The following is a 15379-nucleotide window of genomic DNA, read 5'->3' as shown; positions in this document are numbered from 1 at the left end:
GGTTTGAACCCACCACCTCCGTATATGGGGCCAGGGCCCTACTCCTTTGAACCACAGGTGCCGCCAACTTCATTAATTCTTGCTGATAATTATTCCTACCTCCTACCCTCAAACCCACCAACGAGAATTGGAAAGAACTCTGTTTCTCAGGTTAAAAATAGTGGTGTGTTAGAGTTTTGCTTGTGTTAGCATATAGGAGCCAGTTATTAAATTTTTAGGAATTTTACAAGCCAGTGGATGTCACAGTGATAGCTTGAAATATTCCATCATCCGTGGAACATTTACACCGTGGAACTAGCAAATGCTATGGATTAGGATTGTTTCTTTCATTTTCTGGAGAGCGTGTTGTTAACCTTTCACTGGCACGTTACTGGCTAGGGACAACAAAGAGAACTAAAGTTAATTTTCTTCTCTTGTCCCTCTTCAAAAGAGGCTGCAGGGTCTGACAAGTTCTGCTATGAGAAGCTGAACACAGAAGGCACCGAGAAGGGTAACTGCGGGAAGGACGGAGACCGATGGATCCAGTGCAGCAAACAGTGAGTGGTCAGCTCTGGGGGAACTGGACTTGAAGCCCTTGTGCAAATGCAAAATGAGCACAAAATAAAAGTGATTGATTTTTGTATGAATGTTCAATTATTCAAAAATTTAAAATATGTATTTTGAAAATACATTACTGTATCTAGAGGCTGTAGCTGTGGACTAAGCTGTTTGCTGTGCCACAGACTCATGCCATTTCTGTAAAATTCAGAAAATTCCTCACATGCTGTGATTCTCCGAAAAGATACTCTGCCAAAGTGTTACAAATTAATATCAGGTTTTAGTTGTCTACTTTTGCTAGAACGTATGGCAAAATACATTTTAGGAGGCAAAATACGTAGGCTATATATATTTTGGGGACCATTCAATGTGAAATAATAACATTTTTGTTCATTTCACAAGTTTAACACCATTTAATCAGACATCTAATGACTATACCAGTTTTTTTCCCCCCATCTGAAAAGAATCTAGTTAGTGGATATTGGAGGCATTTTCCCTCAGGACACATTGGTGATATTTTCCTTTGATTAGGTGAGGAAAGTTAGAAATCTAATTTAGTAGGTTATTAAGGTTAATTCAATAACTTGGGTCTGTGGAATCATTAAGTTATAGGCCAAAGCTCCTCTGTTTTCTTTCCATAGCAAGGCAGATTCTTCTCCCAGTTTTGAAGCGGAGCAAGGCTTTATGGGCAGCTTTATTTCTCTGTTCAGTGATCTCTACATTGTTCTTTGTGGGACTTGACAATTCCAAGTTTTTGATAGAAAGCCTTAAAAGGCAATAAATCTTTGACTGTAATTTCTTTAACATTCAGTGAGAATAATGGAGAACAGAGCTAACCATGGATTATTTTGTAGGTGAGGTGCAGATGTCCCAAGATGCTGACCCCCAGTCCTTAAGTTTCTGAAGAGTAGGAAGAAAGGGGGCCGGAAGCAGTTAGAACCCACGTGGTTGGACTCCTCTGAACTTGATTAGCTGCATTCACTGCCTCCCTGTCCTGGAGAACTGATTACTTCCCTTAGTCTCTGTGCCTTCAAAACATTTGGGAGGCATTGGGTTATTGTAAAAGATAGCCTTGGACTCTGGTAATAGAATCCCCTACCCCTAATGAGTTAAGGAAAATTAGTCATATTTTTTTTAAGACTTTAAAAAATCATGAAGGCTAATACATAAACAGACAAGTGAGTGACACAAATATACATTTTACTGAGTAATTATGAAATGAACTGCTATGTAACCCCTTCCTGGGTCAAGAACTAGAACATGACGGTTCCCCAGAACTAACGTACCTTCCCAGTTCCCTTCTGTCTCACAAGTACCTCCATCCTGACTTTTGTGGCAGTCGCTCTCTTGCCTTTTTTCAAAAACAGTTTTAGTGCCCAAGTTTTTATCTATAATATTTCATGTATCGTTTTGTATTTTGCTTCTTAAATTTAGCATTTTATAAGTTTCCTGTGGTGTGTATAGCTGCCTGTTCATTTTTGCCGTTCATTCCTTTTATTTTCTCTATGCACCTATGACTGTATTACCGTGTAGTGCTCCATTCCGTGTTGGTGAACACTGGGGTCCCTTCCTTGCTTTGCCTCTCAGGAACATTCTTAGGCACGTACGTTTGCACACGTTTCTCTAAGGCCTGTACCTGGTAGAAAAGTTGTCCTGGGAATGTATATTTTCAGTGTCATCAGATGATGTCAAACTACTTTCTACAATGACTGCCTTAGTAGACTCTACCGTCAGCGTTACGTACATAAGAATTCTGTTGTACCTCATTCTCACTAATACTTGGTATTGTCAGACTTTCTAAATTTTTACTAGTCTGGCAAGCGTGACTGGCTGAATTAGTCTGCTTTTAATATGTATTTCTCCATATTACAAATGGACTTTACCACATTTGCATACATGTATTGGACCTGGATTTCCTTTTTTTTTTTTTGTTTTTAGAGACAGTCTCACTTTATTGTCCTTGGTAGAGTGCTGTGGCATCACAGCTCACAACAACCTCCAACTCCTGGGCTTAGGTGATTTTCTTGCCTCAGCCTCCCAAGTAGCTGGGACCACAGACGCCTACCACAATGCTCAGCTATTTTTTGTTGCAGTTTGACTGGGGCTGGGTTTGAACCTTCCACCTTTGGTATATGGGGCTGACACCCTACTCACTGAACCACAGGCGCCGCCCTTGGATTTCCTTTTTTGTGATGGGCCACGCACGTGCTTTAGGAGTTGTCATTTATTTAACAGATAGACTGGAGGTGACACCCTCTTGGTGAGTTATTTAACAGTGTCACCTGGGACCCAGGCGATTTCCACCTCTCTGCTCTGTAATCCTTAGTGTGTTGAGGTTTTATCCTCATGCTGTGGACTCAGGACTATGAGGTGGATGCAGAAGCTACACATTCAAGGGTGGGAAGTAGGAATAGGAAAAAAAGGTCTCCCTGTCAGTCTCTACCTTTTATCCAGAAAGCAGGGTCCCCTCAGAAATCCCAGGCTGGCTTTTCCTCATATCTTTCCCAAGGGCCACTTTTAACTCTAGGCAGGAGGGAGGGGGGGCATGAGTAGGAAAGTGGGGGGAGACTAAGTCAATGCCATCACCAGCTTAGGTACTAGACATAACCCGTCTTTCAGGGGTGGGCACTTTGCTGCCCCAAACAAAACCATGATCTTCTTACTAAGTAAAGAGGGGGTTATAGCCAGCCAAGGATATCTGAACAAGTGATTTTGCTTAGAAGACATGAGATATTTAAATTTTTAAATATGCTTGGACTGAATAATTTTGATTTTTTTGACTTGTCTGTCTTTCTTTTTTTAACATGTTCAGTGATGTGTTCTGTGGATTTTTACTCTGTACCAATCTTACTCGAGCTCCACGGATTGGCCAACTTCAGGGTGAGATCATCCCAACTTCCTTCTACCATCAAGGCCGGGTCATTGACTGCAGGTAACATATGATATGTTGAAAAACCTAATAAAATTTGAGAATTACAAAATTAAAAAAATTAAAATTTGAAAAGAACAATGATCAATGATATTTTTAGTTCTTACAAGAGGAAAGTTGGCTTAGATTTTATTACCTGCTTTCATGTTGAGAGTAAATTTAAAAGGAGTTATATACTGATTTGAAAATCACATTTGCTCAAAATTTTACTAGTTGTTAGTAAAGAGACTTGCAATCATAATCTTTAGAGCAGAATTATGATACTTATTTTAAGCTGTAGTTAAAGTTTTTGAGCAATGGAAAATGGCATTCTTTGAACACTATGTTCAAGTTATTTCTCGTTTTGGAATTTTAAAAGTATAAGTCATGCACTAAAGTGCGAGAGAAAGTGTTTCAGTCCATGATGGACTGCACATGTGACAGTGGTCTCTTAAGATTATAATACCATAATTTTTACTATACCTTTTGTGTATTTAGATACACAGATACTTACCACTGTGTTAGAGTTGCCTACTATATTCAGTACGGTCCCTTGCTTTGTAGGCCTGTACCCTAAGAGCAGTGGGCTATACTGTGTAGTGAGCTATATTATCTGGGTTTGTGTAAGTAAATATAACGTCCACACAATGTTGAAATCACCCAATGACATGTTTCTTAGAACTTAACCTGTCATTAAGTGAGGCATGACTGTAAATATTAATAGAAAAGAACTAGATTTTTTTTGATGATGGATAATTAAATCCTCTGAAGTAATAATAATAATTTCCTTTTGTTGTTTTCCCCAATATCTGCTTTTTTTCTACACATGTGAAAGCTTTGGAGAACTAATGCCATGCTTGCTCCTGTTGTTCTCCTACACACACCTCCTCCCCTGCGCTTTCCGTGGGTCTTGAAAACAAGTGAAGATTTAGAATACACTTCATACGAATGACATTTTTTCCTGATGATGTGCAGTGTAATAATGAAAATGAAAGGTAGTTTCTTAATGCTCTTTTATTAATGAGAGGTGAGAAAGGGGAAGAGAAGAATGAGAAAACGCTGGGAGAAACTTAGGTCCACTGACAGTCTCTTTAATTTCAGGAAGAGCAAGCCTCATGGTGATGTTCTATTTCTAAATATGGTGCTAATGGTTGATGGATATTTTCTCCTTTTAGTGGTGCTCATGTAGTTTTAGATGATGATACAGATGTGGGCTATGTGGAAGATGGAACGCCATGTGGCCCGTCCATGATGTGTTTAGATCGGAAGTGCCTACAGATTCAAGCTCTAAACATGAGCAGCTGCCCACTCGATTCCAAGGGTAAAGTCTGTTCAGGCCACGGGGTAAGTAGGTGTCAATGTTCTAGCTTGAACCTTCGTTAGTGGGTATCCTCCAAGTTCACGGTCGTTAGACTTCTAGTTCTGCCATCCCCATGTTATTGCTGTTGTTAATACTGATTATGATAATTTTCTCCATACCCTTATCTGCTAAGAATAAACCTTATGTTAATATAGCTTTACTTTTGTCATTTCTTTTATTGCTGGCTATTTGTACTCTCCATATTTGCCAGATATAATTTGACATCTGTATTAGTCAATGTTCTCCAGAGAGCAGGACAAATTAGAGATTAATCTATATAGACATAGCTGGGGGCTTCCCGCTTGGATTCCCCAACCACTGCCAGAGGTTCTCTTCCCCTCCTTTGCTTTCCCCTCTTTTGCTGATCATGCTTATCAATCTTGCCATCAGTAAACGCTCTCCTATTGCTTAAAAAAAAAAAAAATATATATATATATATATAAATATAGCTATATACAGTATATGTAAAAAGAGATACGTGATAAAGAACCGGCCCACTTGGTTATGGCGGCTGAGTACTACAGTCTGCTGTCAGTAGGCTGGAGACAGTCCGAGTACAAATCCTTGAGAACCAGCAGAGTTGATAACGTAAATCTCATCACCTGGTAAGAGGAGATGAAGTGTCCCAGTTCATCCAGTGAGGCAGAGAAAAAAGGGAGGCAGGTTCTTCCCTTCTTCTTTTTGTCTCTAGGCCCTCAATGGGTTGGATGATACATACTCACATTGAGAAGGGCAGTGAATTTTATTATAGAATCTCCTGATTCAAATGCTAATCTTATCCAGAAACATCTTTACAGACATGCCCAGAAATCAAGTTTAATCTGGACCTACTCTCCTTGACACATAAAGTGAATTATCACAATATCTAGAGTTGGAGGAAAACTGATATGATTCCTAAGGGAACCCCGGGTGACTATTTTGTGCTATTCAAAGCCACTTAAACAGGGCCATGTCCTGTGGTTCACATCTGTAATCCTAGCACTCTGGGAGGCTGAGGCAGGTGGATTGCCTGCTAGGTTCGAGACCAGCAAGAGCAAGAGCCAGACCCCATCTCTAAAAATAGCACTTTCAAAATTTATATAGACTTCAGAAATGGAATAAAGATATGTGAAGAAACTGAGAATATTAATATAAAAGGCAGATGCTAGAATAGAGGTAAGAATAACCCAGAATAGACAGGCACATGATGCAGGACATGGAGCAGGACAAGGCCCGAGAAGCTTGTGTCCAGCTGCAATCCAGAGTTTCTGTTCCGGTTGAATCATGGGCTCATGGAGGCTGGATAGCTTAGTGATTGAGAAGATGCGTTTGGGAGGCAAGGAAGGATCCTGGCATTGTATCCTGGCTCTGCTTCTTGCCATCTCATTTGACTTTGCTCAAACCACTTAAATGTCTCTCAGCCATTACAGTGCTGGTGTGAGGATTACATGAAATCTTTGCATAAAGCATTTAACAGAGGTATGCAGCGCACAGCAAGCGCTCAGCAATTGCTACATTAAAGTGAAATCACCAGGCAGGCTCTTCAGTTATTTCAGTTTTTGCTCTGAAAACATAACACTTAATGCATACAAAGGCCCTAAGTTCTTGTTCACTCCCACTCCCACTTTCTCATCTATTAAAGAAAAAAACAAAACACAGTCAGCCTTGTTAATCATAATCCTTGCATTATAGCATTTAAGATTATAAAAAGCTTCTAAGTTTCACTTTATCATCTCTAAAAATCTGTCTCTGAATGTGTTTCACAGGGAGATAAGGGCTTGGGTGGTTTGGTTTTTGTTTCCATCTAAATTACAAGTCCATTCCAGCATGCTGCTGGGTGCCCAGAGAAAGAGAGCAGAGAAAGATCACTCTGAGGTCTCCAGCCTGGCCGGCTGAGAGCAGAAGGAACGACCATTGGCAGGGAAGGCAGGGGGGTGCTTGTTTGGCACAACAGATGAGTTTGATGTTTGATGCAATAAGATAACATAGCACACTGGTGACTTGTGTCTCCTGGTCTTTTTACCTCTGCCAGAGTCTCTTGAGCCCAATATTCATTGAATTAAGCATTTCTGTTTTTAAAGTGTGTTTCTAGAAGCAGCTACTTCTGAAAAAAAAAAAAAAACACAGACTACCATGTCAAACATTTGCGTACATAATTAACATCAACACAAATCGTTCAGATTTAAGAATTTTCTTATTTATTTTTCTATAATTAATGGAAAGATAATCGTTCAGCAATTTAGTCTTTGTATCATTTCCTCTTGTCTAGTGCTCAAAACCATGGGAAACTTTATAAAAATATTTTGAATGGTTTTACAGCTTCCTCTCCCTGTCCCCTGTGTCATTTTTACTTGCATCACCATTACCTTACAAAGCACAGTGAAGATGCCCCACCGCTGTTCTTTTTCTTCACAGGTGTGTAGTAATGAAGCCACCTGCATCTGTGATTTCACCTGGGCTGGGACAGACTGCAGTATCCGGGATCCAGTTAGGAACCCACACCCCCCCAAGGATGAAGGACCCAAGGGTTTGTGTGATTTCAGTTTCAATTCATGGCATACGGAATTCATTGTCACTGCTCCAGCACACCATTATAACTCTTTAATAGATTTGAGAGGGAACACATTAGAATATCTCTTTTTACCATTAAAATGTATAATTCATGTTACTGTAGAATTAAGTGTTCTATATATATCATATCTTAAAAATGTGTTTGAATTACCGCTCTGTCTACAGCTGAGATTAGGAAAAAGTAAATACACCCATTTCCTTTAAGATAGTTTTTTCCTCCTTTAATCATCATTCTTTTTCTATATTCACAAAATGCTAATTACATTATAGTTTGTCTAAGGCGGTATGCAACTTTTCTAGTAGCTGAAATCTTTTTCCATGACATGAAACTCTGGTCATTTCTCCATAGTTGAATCCATTTAGAGAGAAGCTGTCACCTTCCAAGCTCTTTTTAAATACTCACTTGATTAGGAAGGAGTTGGAATTTTTCACAGAACTTTAATTGTTCAAGAAAAATGTGAAAGATCTGTACCTTTGTTTTAATGGATCATTAAGAGGAGAGAAATCAGAATTTTAGAATTAGAAGGAATCTCAGTGACCACGTAGGACCATGTTGTGATTTTGCAGATGAGAATGCCTGGGCCCTCAGCTCAGGTGACACCCTATTCAGGGAATAAGAGGAAAGTGGGGATCTCAGGGCCTGATCTCAGACGCATGCTCTCTGCTATTCCATCATGTATCATCTTACAATGTAGTATGCCGCAGTCATTGTCTTCTTATTTTTTACTTTATTTTATTTTTTTAGAGATAGAGTCTTACTTTATTGCCCCCTTGGTAGAGTGCTGTGGTGTCACAGCTCATAGCAAGCTCCAGCAGCTCTTGGGCTTAGCGATTCTCTTGCCTCAGCCTCCCAAGCAGCTGGGACTACAGGCGCCTGCCACAACGCCCAGCTATTTTTTGCTGCAGTTTGTCTGGGGCTGGAATTGAACTCGCCACCCTCCGTATATGAAGCCGGCGCCCGACTTGCTGAGCCACAGGCGCTGCCCATCGTTTTCATCATTTCCTTCTTATTCTCCCCATTACCAACCCCAAGATGATTCTCACATATCTAGAAAAGCCATCAGTCACAATAGGCTTACTACAGAATCAATAGCCTATACTTGAAAAACCAAAAAATTACTAGAACAAATTTAGATACGTGGCAGTGACAGTGTGCATCAGCTTCTTTTTCATGGTCCTGCTAATGGTACTTTGTAAGTAACCGCCGTGCTTTCCTCCTACAGGTAGGAATAGTATGAGAGCGATCAGCTTAGCTTTGGATGAAAGTTCATTTAAACTGTCTGAACATCAGTATAGTCCACATGGGAAAATAGGACTTGAAAGGCATATGAAGCTCTCCAGTCCTCAGTTCCTGAAGAGACTCAGGCTGATTCGGGTGCATGTGAATTAACAGCTAACAGGGGTGTGTTAAAACACATTCTCGGCATTTGCTTAACGTGGCCGTGATACGAAGATTCTATAAGAATCCCAACCACTCCCTCTCAGTCTATTCTTGTTCCCCTCCTAGTTCTAAAAGGGAACGTATTCCACTTTTATACTTAGGCTTTTGTTACTTTAGAACACAAACGTCTTGGATCCACCTTCTAAAGTTAGATTTGGGGAAGATTTAGGCTCTGATAAGAGAGGCAGAGGTTCATTCTTTCCATAATTTTTTTGTTTAAGATTTAGATGCTGTTTCCTCAAGTGGTGGCATCTTGCCTGAACAGATGAGCAGAGCTGAATTTACCTAGACCGTGCCCCTTTTTTAGGAACAGTAGGGGATTGTTAATTGTTCTTCTGTCTATTTTCCATTCCTTCGTCCTCCCATCCCTAGAAAAGTTATTTGGGAGGCATGAACCACTATGTTCTATGGAAAAGGACGCTCACAGCTGCCATTTAACATGGTGGTGGTCTGTACTCTCTTTTTCTAAAAAAAAAAAACAGAACTTTTTCAGTCATTCAAGTAAGACATGCTGATTATAGAAACTTTTGAAAATACAGAAAAGATTAGAAAGAAAATTAAAATCACCCTTAATCTCACAACTTAGAGGTAATCATTATAAGCAGTCCAACATACTTCTTTCCTATTGCATGTTTTAATTTTTCATTCTTAATGAAGACAATAGAGTCGTTTAAAAATTTTGAAGTCATTTAAAAATTCTTGAAATGCTTATGAATTTCTAATAATTTTGATTAAGTTGAAAATATGTCATTCAATAAACAGTTATTTAAAATATTACATTCCCAGAAAAATCAAAAATTTTAGTATAGTGAAACCTCTGTCTATAAATATTTATCTATTTATATTTTTGCTGCCTCTAGAGAAAACTATTTTAATGTGCTAGTGAAATGGGAAACAACAGATATTAAACATTTTAAAGCTTTGTTGTAGATTTTACAGTTTTAATTTTGATATTCAGGTTAAAAGAAGATGCTAAGTGAGAAACGATATACTTTAAGTTTAGTCCATTTAGCAAGTATTTATTGGATGTCTACTATTTAAAAGGTAGCACATCTTTGGCACACAATAGGCACTTAATAAGTATCATATCCTTTCCCTTTATATAAAGGAAATGAAATGCATCGTAGTGCTGATTTTCAGTTTATGTATATCCATGCCTTGATGAAGAGTAATAGGTAATGAACTCAAAATGCTGTAACAATTAGTTCAACAGTGTGGGCGGTGCCAGGGTTTTCCTTAAAACTGCCCGCTGTGTGTTTTTTCTCACGATCCATCAGTTTACTTGGCAGTTGCCTTATTGGGCACAGTGTTTGGGCCCTCCCCAAATGTTCACCACATATAATGAGTGACACCCATGATGGTCTAGCTGCCAGTCACATCCTAGACAAAGGTTTTCTGTATTGATGGAGTGAGAGGGTATTGGAAATGTTTAGTTTTAATTTCAATGTGCTTCTTTGATAGGGAAAAAAATTCAAAAATCATAATAAAAATATTACCCTGTATATAATGAATATGAGCAGCAAAGATAAATTGTACCCAATTGCCCTTTGGATCAAGACTAAATTAGCAAAAATACAGGCAAATTCTGTGACTCTGTTTTCATTGATTGGAGAATGTCAGAACAAACCCATGTGTTTGGGGGTTTTCTTTTATTTAGCTATAAGTTCCTAGGAGAATAAAATATTCAACCTATCTGTTGGAGTAGGGACTAACAGCATACCTGAAAGGATTACTACTGTGATCACTCTGCACTTAACAAAACTTGTCTCCATCGACCCACAGCTTAAAGCATGCTAGATTATTCACTCCAGCTTCTCAAACCAAATTATTGAAAGGATCTCAAAACATAAACCACGTGAGCAAAGATTTTTTGAAAAGATTTCTATTCCATATCACTTTATTTTTTTCTGCATCGTCATTTATTTCACATCTGAAAATTCTTCTAGCCTCTCATTTCCATTAAAATCATGGAAGGAGATTATTTTGGTTTATTCTACAAGAATAGAATTTATTCCAACTCTATTAGAAGATCTAGAATTTCCACCTATTATAGGGAGATCCTTGTCAAGTATCTTTAATTTTTGTCAATTCATAATCTTCTCGCGGTGTTAATTAGGGAATATGATGGAACCTTTCTCATTTGATGGTTTTTACATCACCATTATAAAGGGAAGAGAAGAAACTGGATCACGCCAGCTGTTGTCAGTGATGTGTACAGGCAGAGACATCATTTCTGGGAAGCTTTGGTCGGACCTTTTCACCATGATCATCGTCATCAAGTCAGAGATAGAAAGGGCCTGAAGCAGTTCAGTCCAAACTTGCCATTTCACCATTGAAAAGATTATCAGCATTAACAGCCAGTTAGTGGCAGAGCCAAAAATAAAGTGTAATCAACTGATCTTGAGCCAAATACTTTTTCCTGTTATACCACTCTGCCTCATTTTAAGCTGAGTATTAAGTTATTCTACTAGTTCTTATGACACAATAGTAAGTAGACAGGGCAAAACAATAACAAAGTAATAATCAAGCTTATTAGCTGACCATTACTTATTCATGGTTGTTTTTATAAAGTTAGAGAAAAAAGTATTGTATTAGTAGCAGTTAGTATTTTTAAAATACTAGCTTTTAAGTCTTGCTTTCTAAGGTATTAACCTTGAGGAGTATTCTTTCCAAGTTACTTTTTACAGTGTATCTTTCTGGTAACTTTGTGAGTATACAAATTGTTGATTTTGTAGTTCAGAGAATTAGATATGAGAAGTTATACTTATCACGTATGATATGCTCATGTAGAACTATGTGTCACCCAGGCATCTTTCTCATTAACAATGACTCAACAATAACTTAAGGATTTGTCAAGTTTTAAAATTTAAAATTTAAAAAATTTTTCCAGGACCAGTTGCAGTGGCTCATACCTGTAATCCTAGTACTCTGGGAGGCCAAGGCAGGTGGATTGCCTGAGCTCACCAGTTCAAGACCAGCCTGAGCCAGAGCAAGACCTTGTCTCTAAAAATAGCTGGGCATTGTGGCAGGTGCCTGTAGTCTAGCTATGTGGGAGACTGAGGCAAGAGGATCACTCGAGCCCAAGAATTTGAGGTTTCTGTGAGCTGTGATGCCACAGCAGTCTACTAGGTGCAAGAAAATGAGACTCTGTCTCAAAAATAAATAAATAAATAAACAAATTTTCAGTAACCATGAGTTTATTTTGCTTCAGTTCAGAAAAACTCCCTACTTTCATGGACAGCATAAACTGTCTGAAATATATTCTATTATGAAATGATTTATTTTGCATCCTTTTAGACATTTTTCCATGTATCCAGAAATGAACTTGAAATATTTCTTTTATTTTATGGACAAGGGTAAGGAGATTTGATTGTATGTCTACCATTGAAATATAGAGCTGGATGCCAATTCTATCATGAAAAGTATAAAGCATTTATTAATATTTACTTCTAGTCTAGATTTTCTTTTCTTTCTTTCTTTTTTTTTTTTTTTTGAGATAGAGTCTCCCTTTGTCACCTTTAGTAGAGTGCTGTGGCGTCACAGCTCACAGCAACCTCAAACTCTTGGGCTTAAGCCATCCTCTTGCCTCAGCTTCCCAAGTAGCTGTGACTGAGACACCTGCCACAATGCCTGGCTATTTTGTTGTTGTTGTTGTCGTTGTTGTTTAGCAGGCCTGGGCCAGGTTCGAACCCACCAGCCCCGGTACTTGTGGCCGGTGTCCTAACCACTGAGTTATGGGTGCTGAGCTAGCTAATATTTACTTTAGTTTTAAATTTTAGTGGAATAATAAATCTCTACTGAAAGAACTTTGGTCCAAATGATGGTTTTGATGTCACCCTAGAAGTATTTCAGGATACAGGATTTTAGTCGTTTTTGTAACCCCCCTGGGTGAAATAAGGCACCTTCTTATTTCAGAAACTCTTTAAAAATAAGGAAAAAAACCCCACTCAATTTTAAAGGAGCACAGTTTCAGAATGTCTGAAGCATGAGTTTTCTATAGAGGAATTCTACATATAAAACAGAAAATCTTAAGAAAGGGAGAAAGTGTATAGTTTGTATCTTAGTATTACATACTTAACAAAAGTTCTTCCTTTTGGCACAAGTGAATCTAGATAATAGGGATCAAAACTAAAAATAATAAACCAACAAATAACAGAAATAAACAAGGAAAGAAAAATGAAAACAACTGCTAGGTGATACAGGTTCCACAAATGTGTTATAATGAAAGGTAAGTGTGTCGAAGAGTTAGGGAACACAGTTACATCCCTAATACAAAGATGGCCTTACCAGCTGGAAGGTTTAAGAGTTCCATCTCCAGGTTTGGTAGGATGAAGAGAAAGTAAGCTGTGTTATTATGGGCCCAGCATGGTTCCTGGAAAGGCACTTGGTAGATAATGAATGAGTGAATTAATTAAAAAATCCAGTTAGATAGATAAATTCATATAGATGTGAAACTAGATTATAGGCCCCCAAAGGTCCAAGGAAATTGTTTTGAATGAGATGATAAAATTCTTTGTTGCTGTGAGAAGCAGCTGCAACTTCAGTTTTTAAATGTCCCCTGTAAAAATCCCCCACTTGTGAGCCACTCAATTAAGTGATGCCAGTTTAAAAACAGGTTGAATCCCTTCTTGAAGAGATAACCCTGTTAAGTATAACATCAAAGAATCAAGTGGAACTTTCCACGTATTGGCAGTGTTCCCGAAATAAAAGAAGTCGGGGGAGAGAGGACAAGCAGGGCACGGGACACTTCTGTAAAAGCTTTCTTTCTTCCCACTTTCTTTTATCTTGCTTTAGTGTCAAGAGTACTTATCAGTTAAGAATGGGGAGGTAATTTTTTTTGCTCAGTGGAGATTACAGACTCTATCTGTTTATCTTCAATATCTGTTTGAAGTGCCTATAGAAATTTCTCGTTCCTCTGGTTACGTCTACAATCTGTGCAGCGGTTGCCTACTCTTGTTTCTGTGGTGAGAAATAACATCCGTAGCAAATGCAAAAGCCTTTCAAAATTGTTACATTTATTCATCTTTCCTGCAGTTGTCATTTTAAAAAAGTGACACGTTCATTTCACATTTTTACATTTTAAGGAAAGGGGCATTTCCCCCCTATATTTGGCATATATGGCTTGTATGAAAATTGAGGAAGTCATAGGACACTAACGTTACACAGTGTGGAGAGCCAGTGCCTAACTGAAGCAAAAAGAAAAAAAAAGTTAAAAAAGTTTTTACATAACATATCTTAGTTGGGATAGTATTCTGGAAGCGGTGATTTTCTAAGGTCTTAGAACATCTGGAATAGCTTCGCATGCCGATATTTGCCTCTCACAGCTTTGGTGACTTGCCTCATTCTGTATCGTCCTATCTGGACACCACTGCTGCCACTTTCTAGCTTGGTCTTTTTCCTTCTCCCCTCCACACTCCCAGTGGACTTTCTCTGTTTTCTGTTGTGTGCCCATCTTTTCTTGTGTTTTCTTTCTTTCTTTTTTTTTTTTAATTGAATGGTAACTGTGTACATTAATGCACTTCTGGGGTACAGTGTGGGGTTTTCATACACAATCCGAAACACTTCCATCAAACTGGTTAACATAGCCTTCATGTCATTTTCTTAGTTATTGTGTTAAAATGTTCATATTCTACTCATAGAAAGATTCACTTGTTCCCCGTGTAAGAGAAACCACAGAAGTGAACCCTCCAATCCCCCTCCCTCCACCCATCCCCCCTCCCCTCTCCCTCCCCCCTCCCCTCTCCCTCCCTCCTCCACATATCTTGTTTTTTCTTAAGAACAACTCATATCGTGGTTAAATGATAAAACTAGAAGTCCTCACTCCTATTGTTTACCCTGTGATAAAAGGAAGTAATTATTCATTCGCTCACCAGGGTCCCAGGTCCCAGGTTCTCCCTCTTCCTTTGGGAGTGTGTTTAGCTAAGAAGATCAGTGAGCGCCATGTCAAGCCTTTAAAAGGAATTGTGGCTTGGAGTCCTGGTTCTTTGTTTTGTTTTGCTGTGTCTCAGAGTACACAGTCTGTGTCAAGAGCTGCCCTGTCGAAGTCAATCCGTGTTTTCATTGATAAGGTGATTTGAAGCCAGCACTTTTGACTTACATAGAAATATGAGATAAAAAGTATGTATGTCCACATTTTTGTGGGCACACAGACAACACACCTCTAAACCACATGCCTTCCTACCTTAACATCAAACTTGGGGGGCTCTGCTCATTCCAGCCCCATTTTTGAATGTATGAAATCTATACCCAGATGTAATGATATATGGTTATTGGGAGTCTCGGTCTTTAATAATCTACCACTTGGTGGTCTGAGGCAATTACTGCAGTTTCTAAAGACCAACTTTCTGTCAGTGCATTGTTTATAAACAAAAAAAAGTCCAATGACAGAAATCTAGACATCTCAGAGTTATTTAGAATATAGTTTTCAGTAACTCCCCAGGTAATGTATGCATTTAATATAAATTCTATTCTGTTTCTAATTTCTAAGGATTTTCATGAAACTGAACAATGTACTCTAAATTTTGAAAAGGTGTAGCTTCTAAGGCATATTTTACAGTCTGAGAATTTTCTAAAAATACATGCT

At 38.5% G+C, this 15379-nt stretch overlaps 1 protein-coding gene across 3 annotated transcripts in view; it reads left to right on the top strand.

Moving 5' to 3' along the window:
- ADAM23 (ADAM metallopeptidase domain 23) overlaps positions 1 to 15379 on the top strand; it is a 166211-nt gene that overhangs the window by 135601 nt on the left and 15231 nt on the right. For all 3 annotated transcript variants that reach the window (XM_012802203.2, XM_003785110.3, XM_012802204.2), the window contains exons 20-23: positions 431 to 536; positions 3350 to 3469; positions 4621 to 4789; positions 7200 to 7311. In XM_012802203.2, the coding sequence (XP_012657657.1) occupies positions 431 to 536; positions 3350 to 3469; positions 4621 to 4789; positions 7200 to 7311 (507 nt within the window). The remainder of the gene's footprint in view (positions 1 to 430; positions 537 to 3349; positions 3470 to 4620; positions 4790 to 7199; positions 7312 to 15379) is intronic.

Source organism: Otolemur garnettii, unplaced genomic scaffold (genome assembly GCF_000181295.1).
Source record: "Otolemur garnettii isolate 467f Iridium unplaced genomic scaffold, OtoGar3 scaffold00013, whole genome shotgun sequence".
NCBI lineage: Eukaryota > Metazoa > Chordata > Mammalia > Primates > Galagidae > Otolemur > Otolemur garnettii.
Note: the sequence above shows the minus strand (reverse complement) of the source record. Positions and strands in the feature narration are given on the sequence as shown.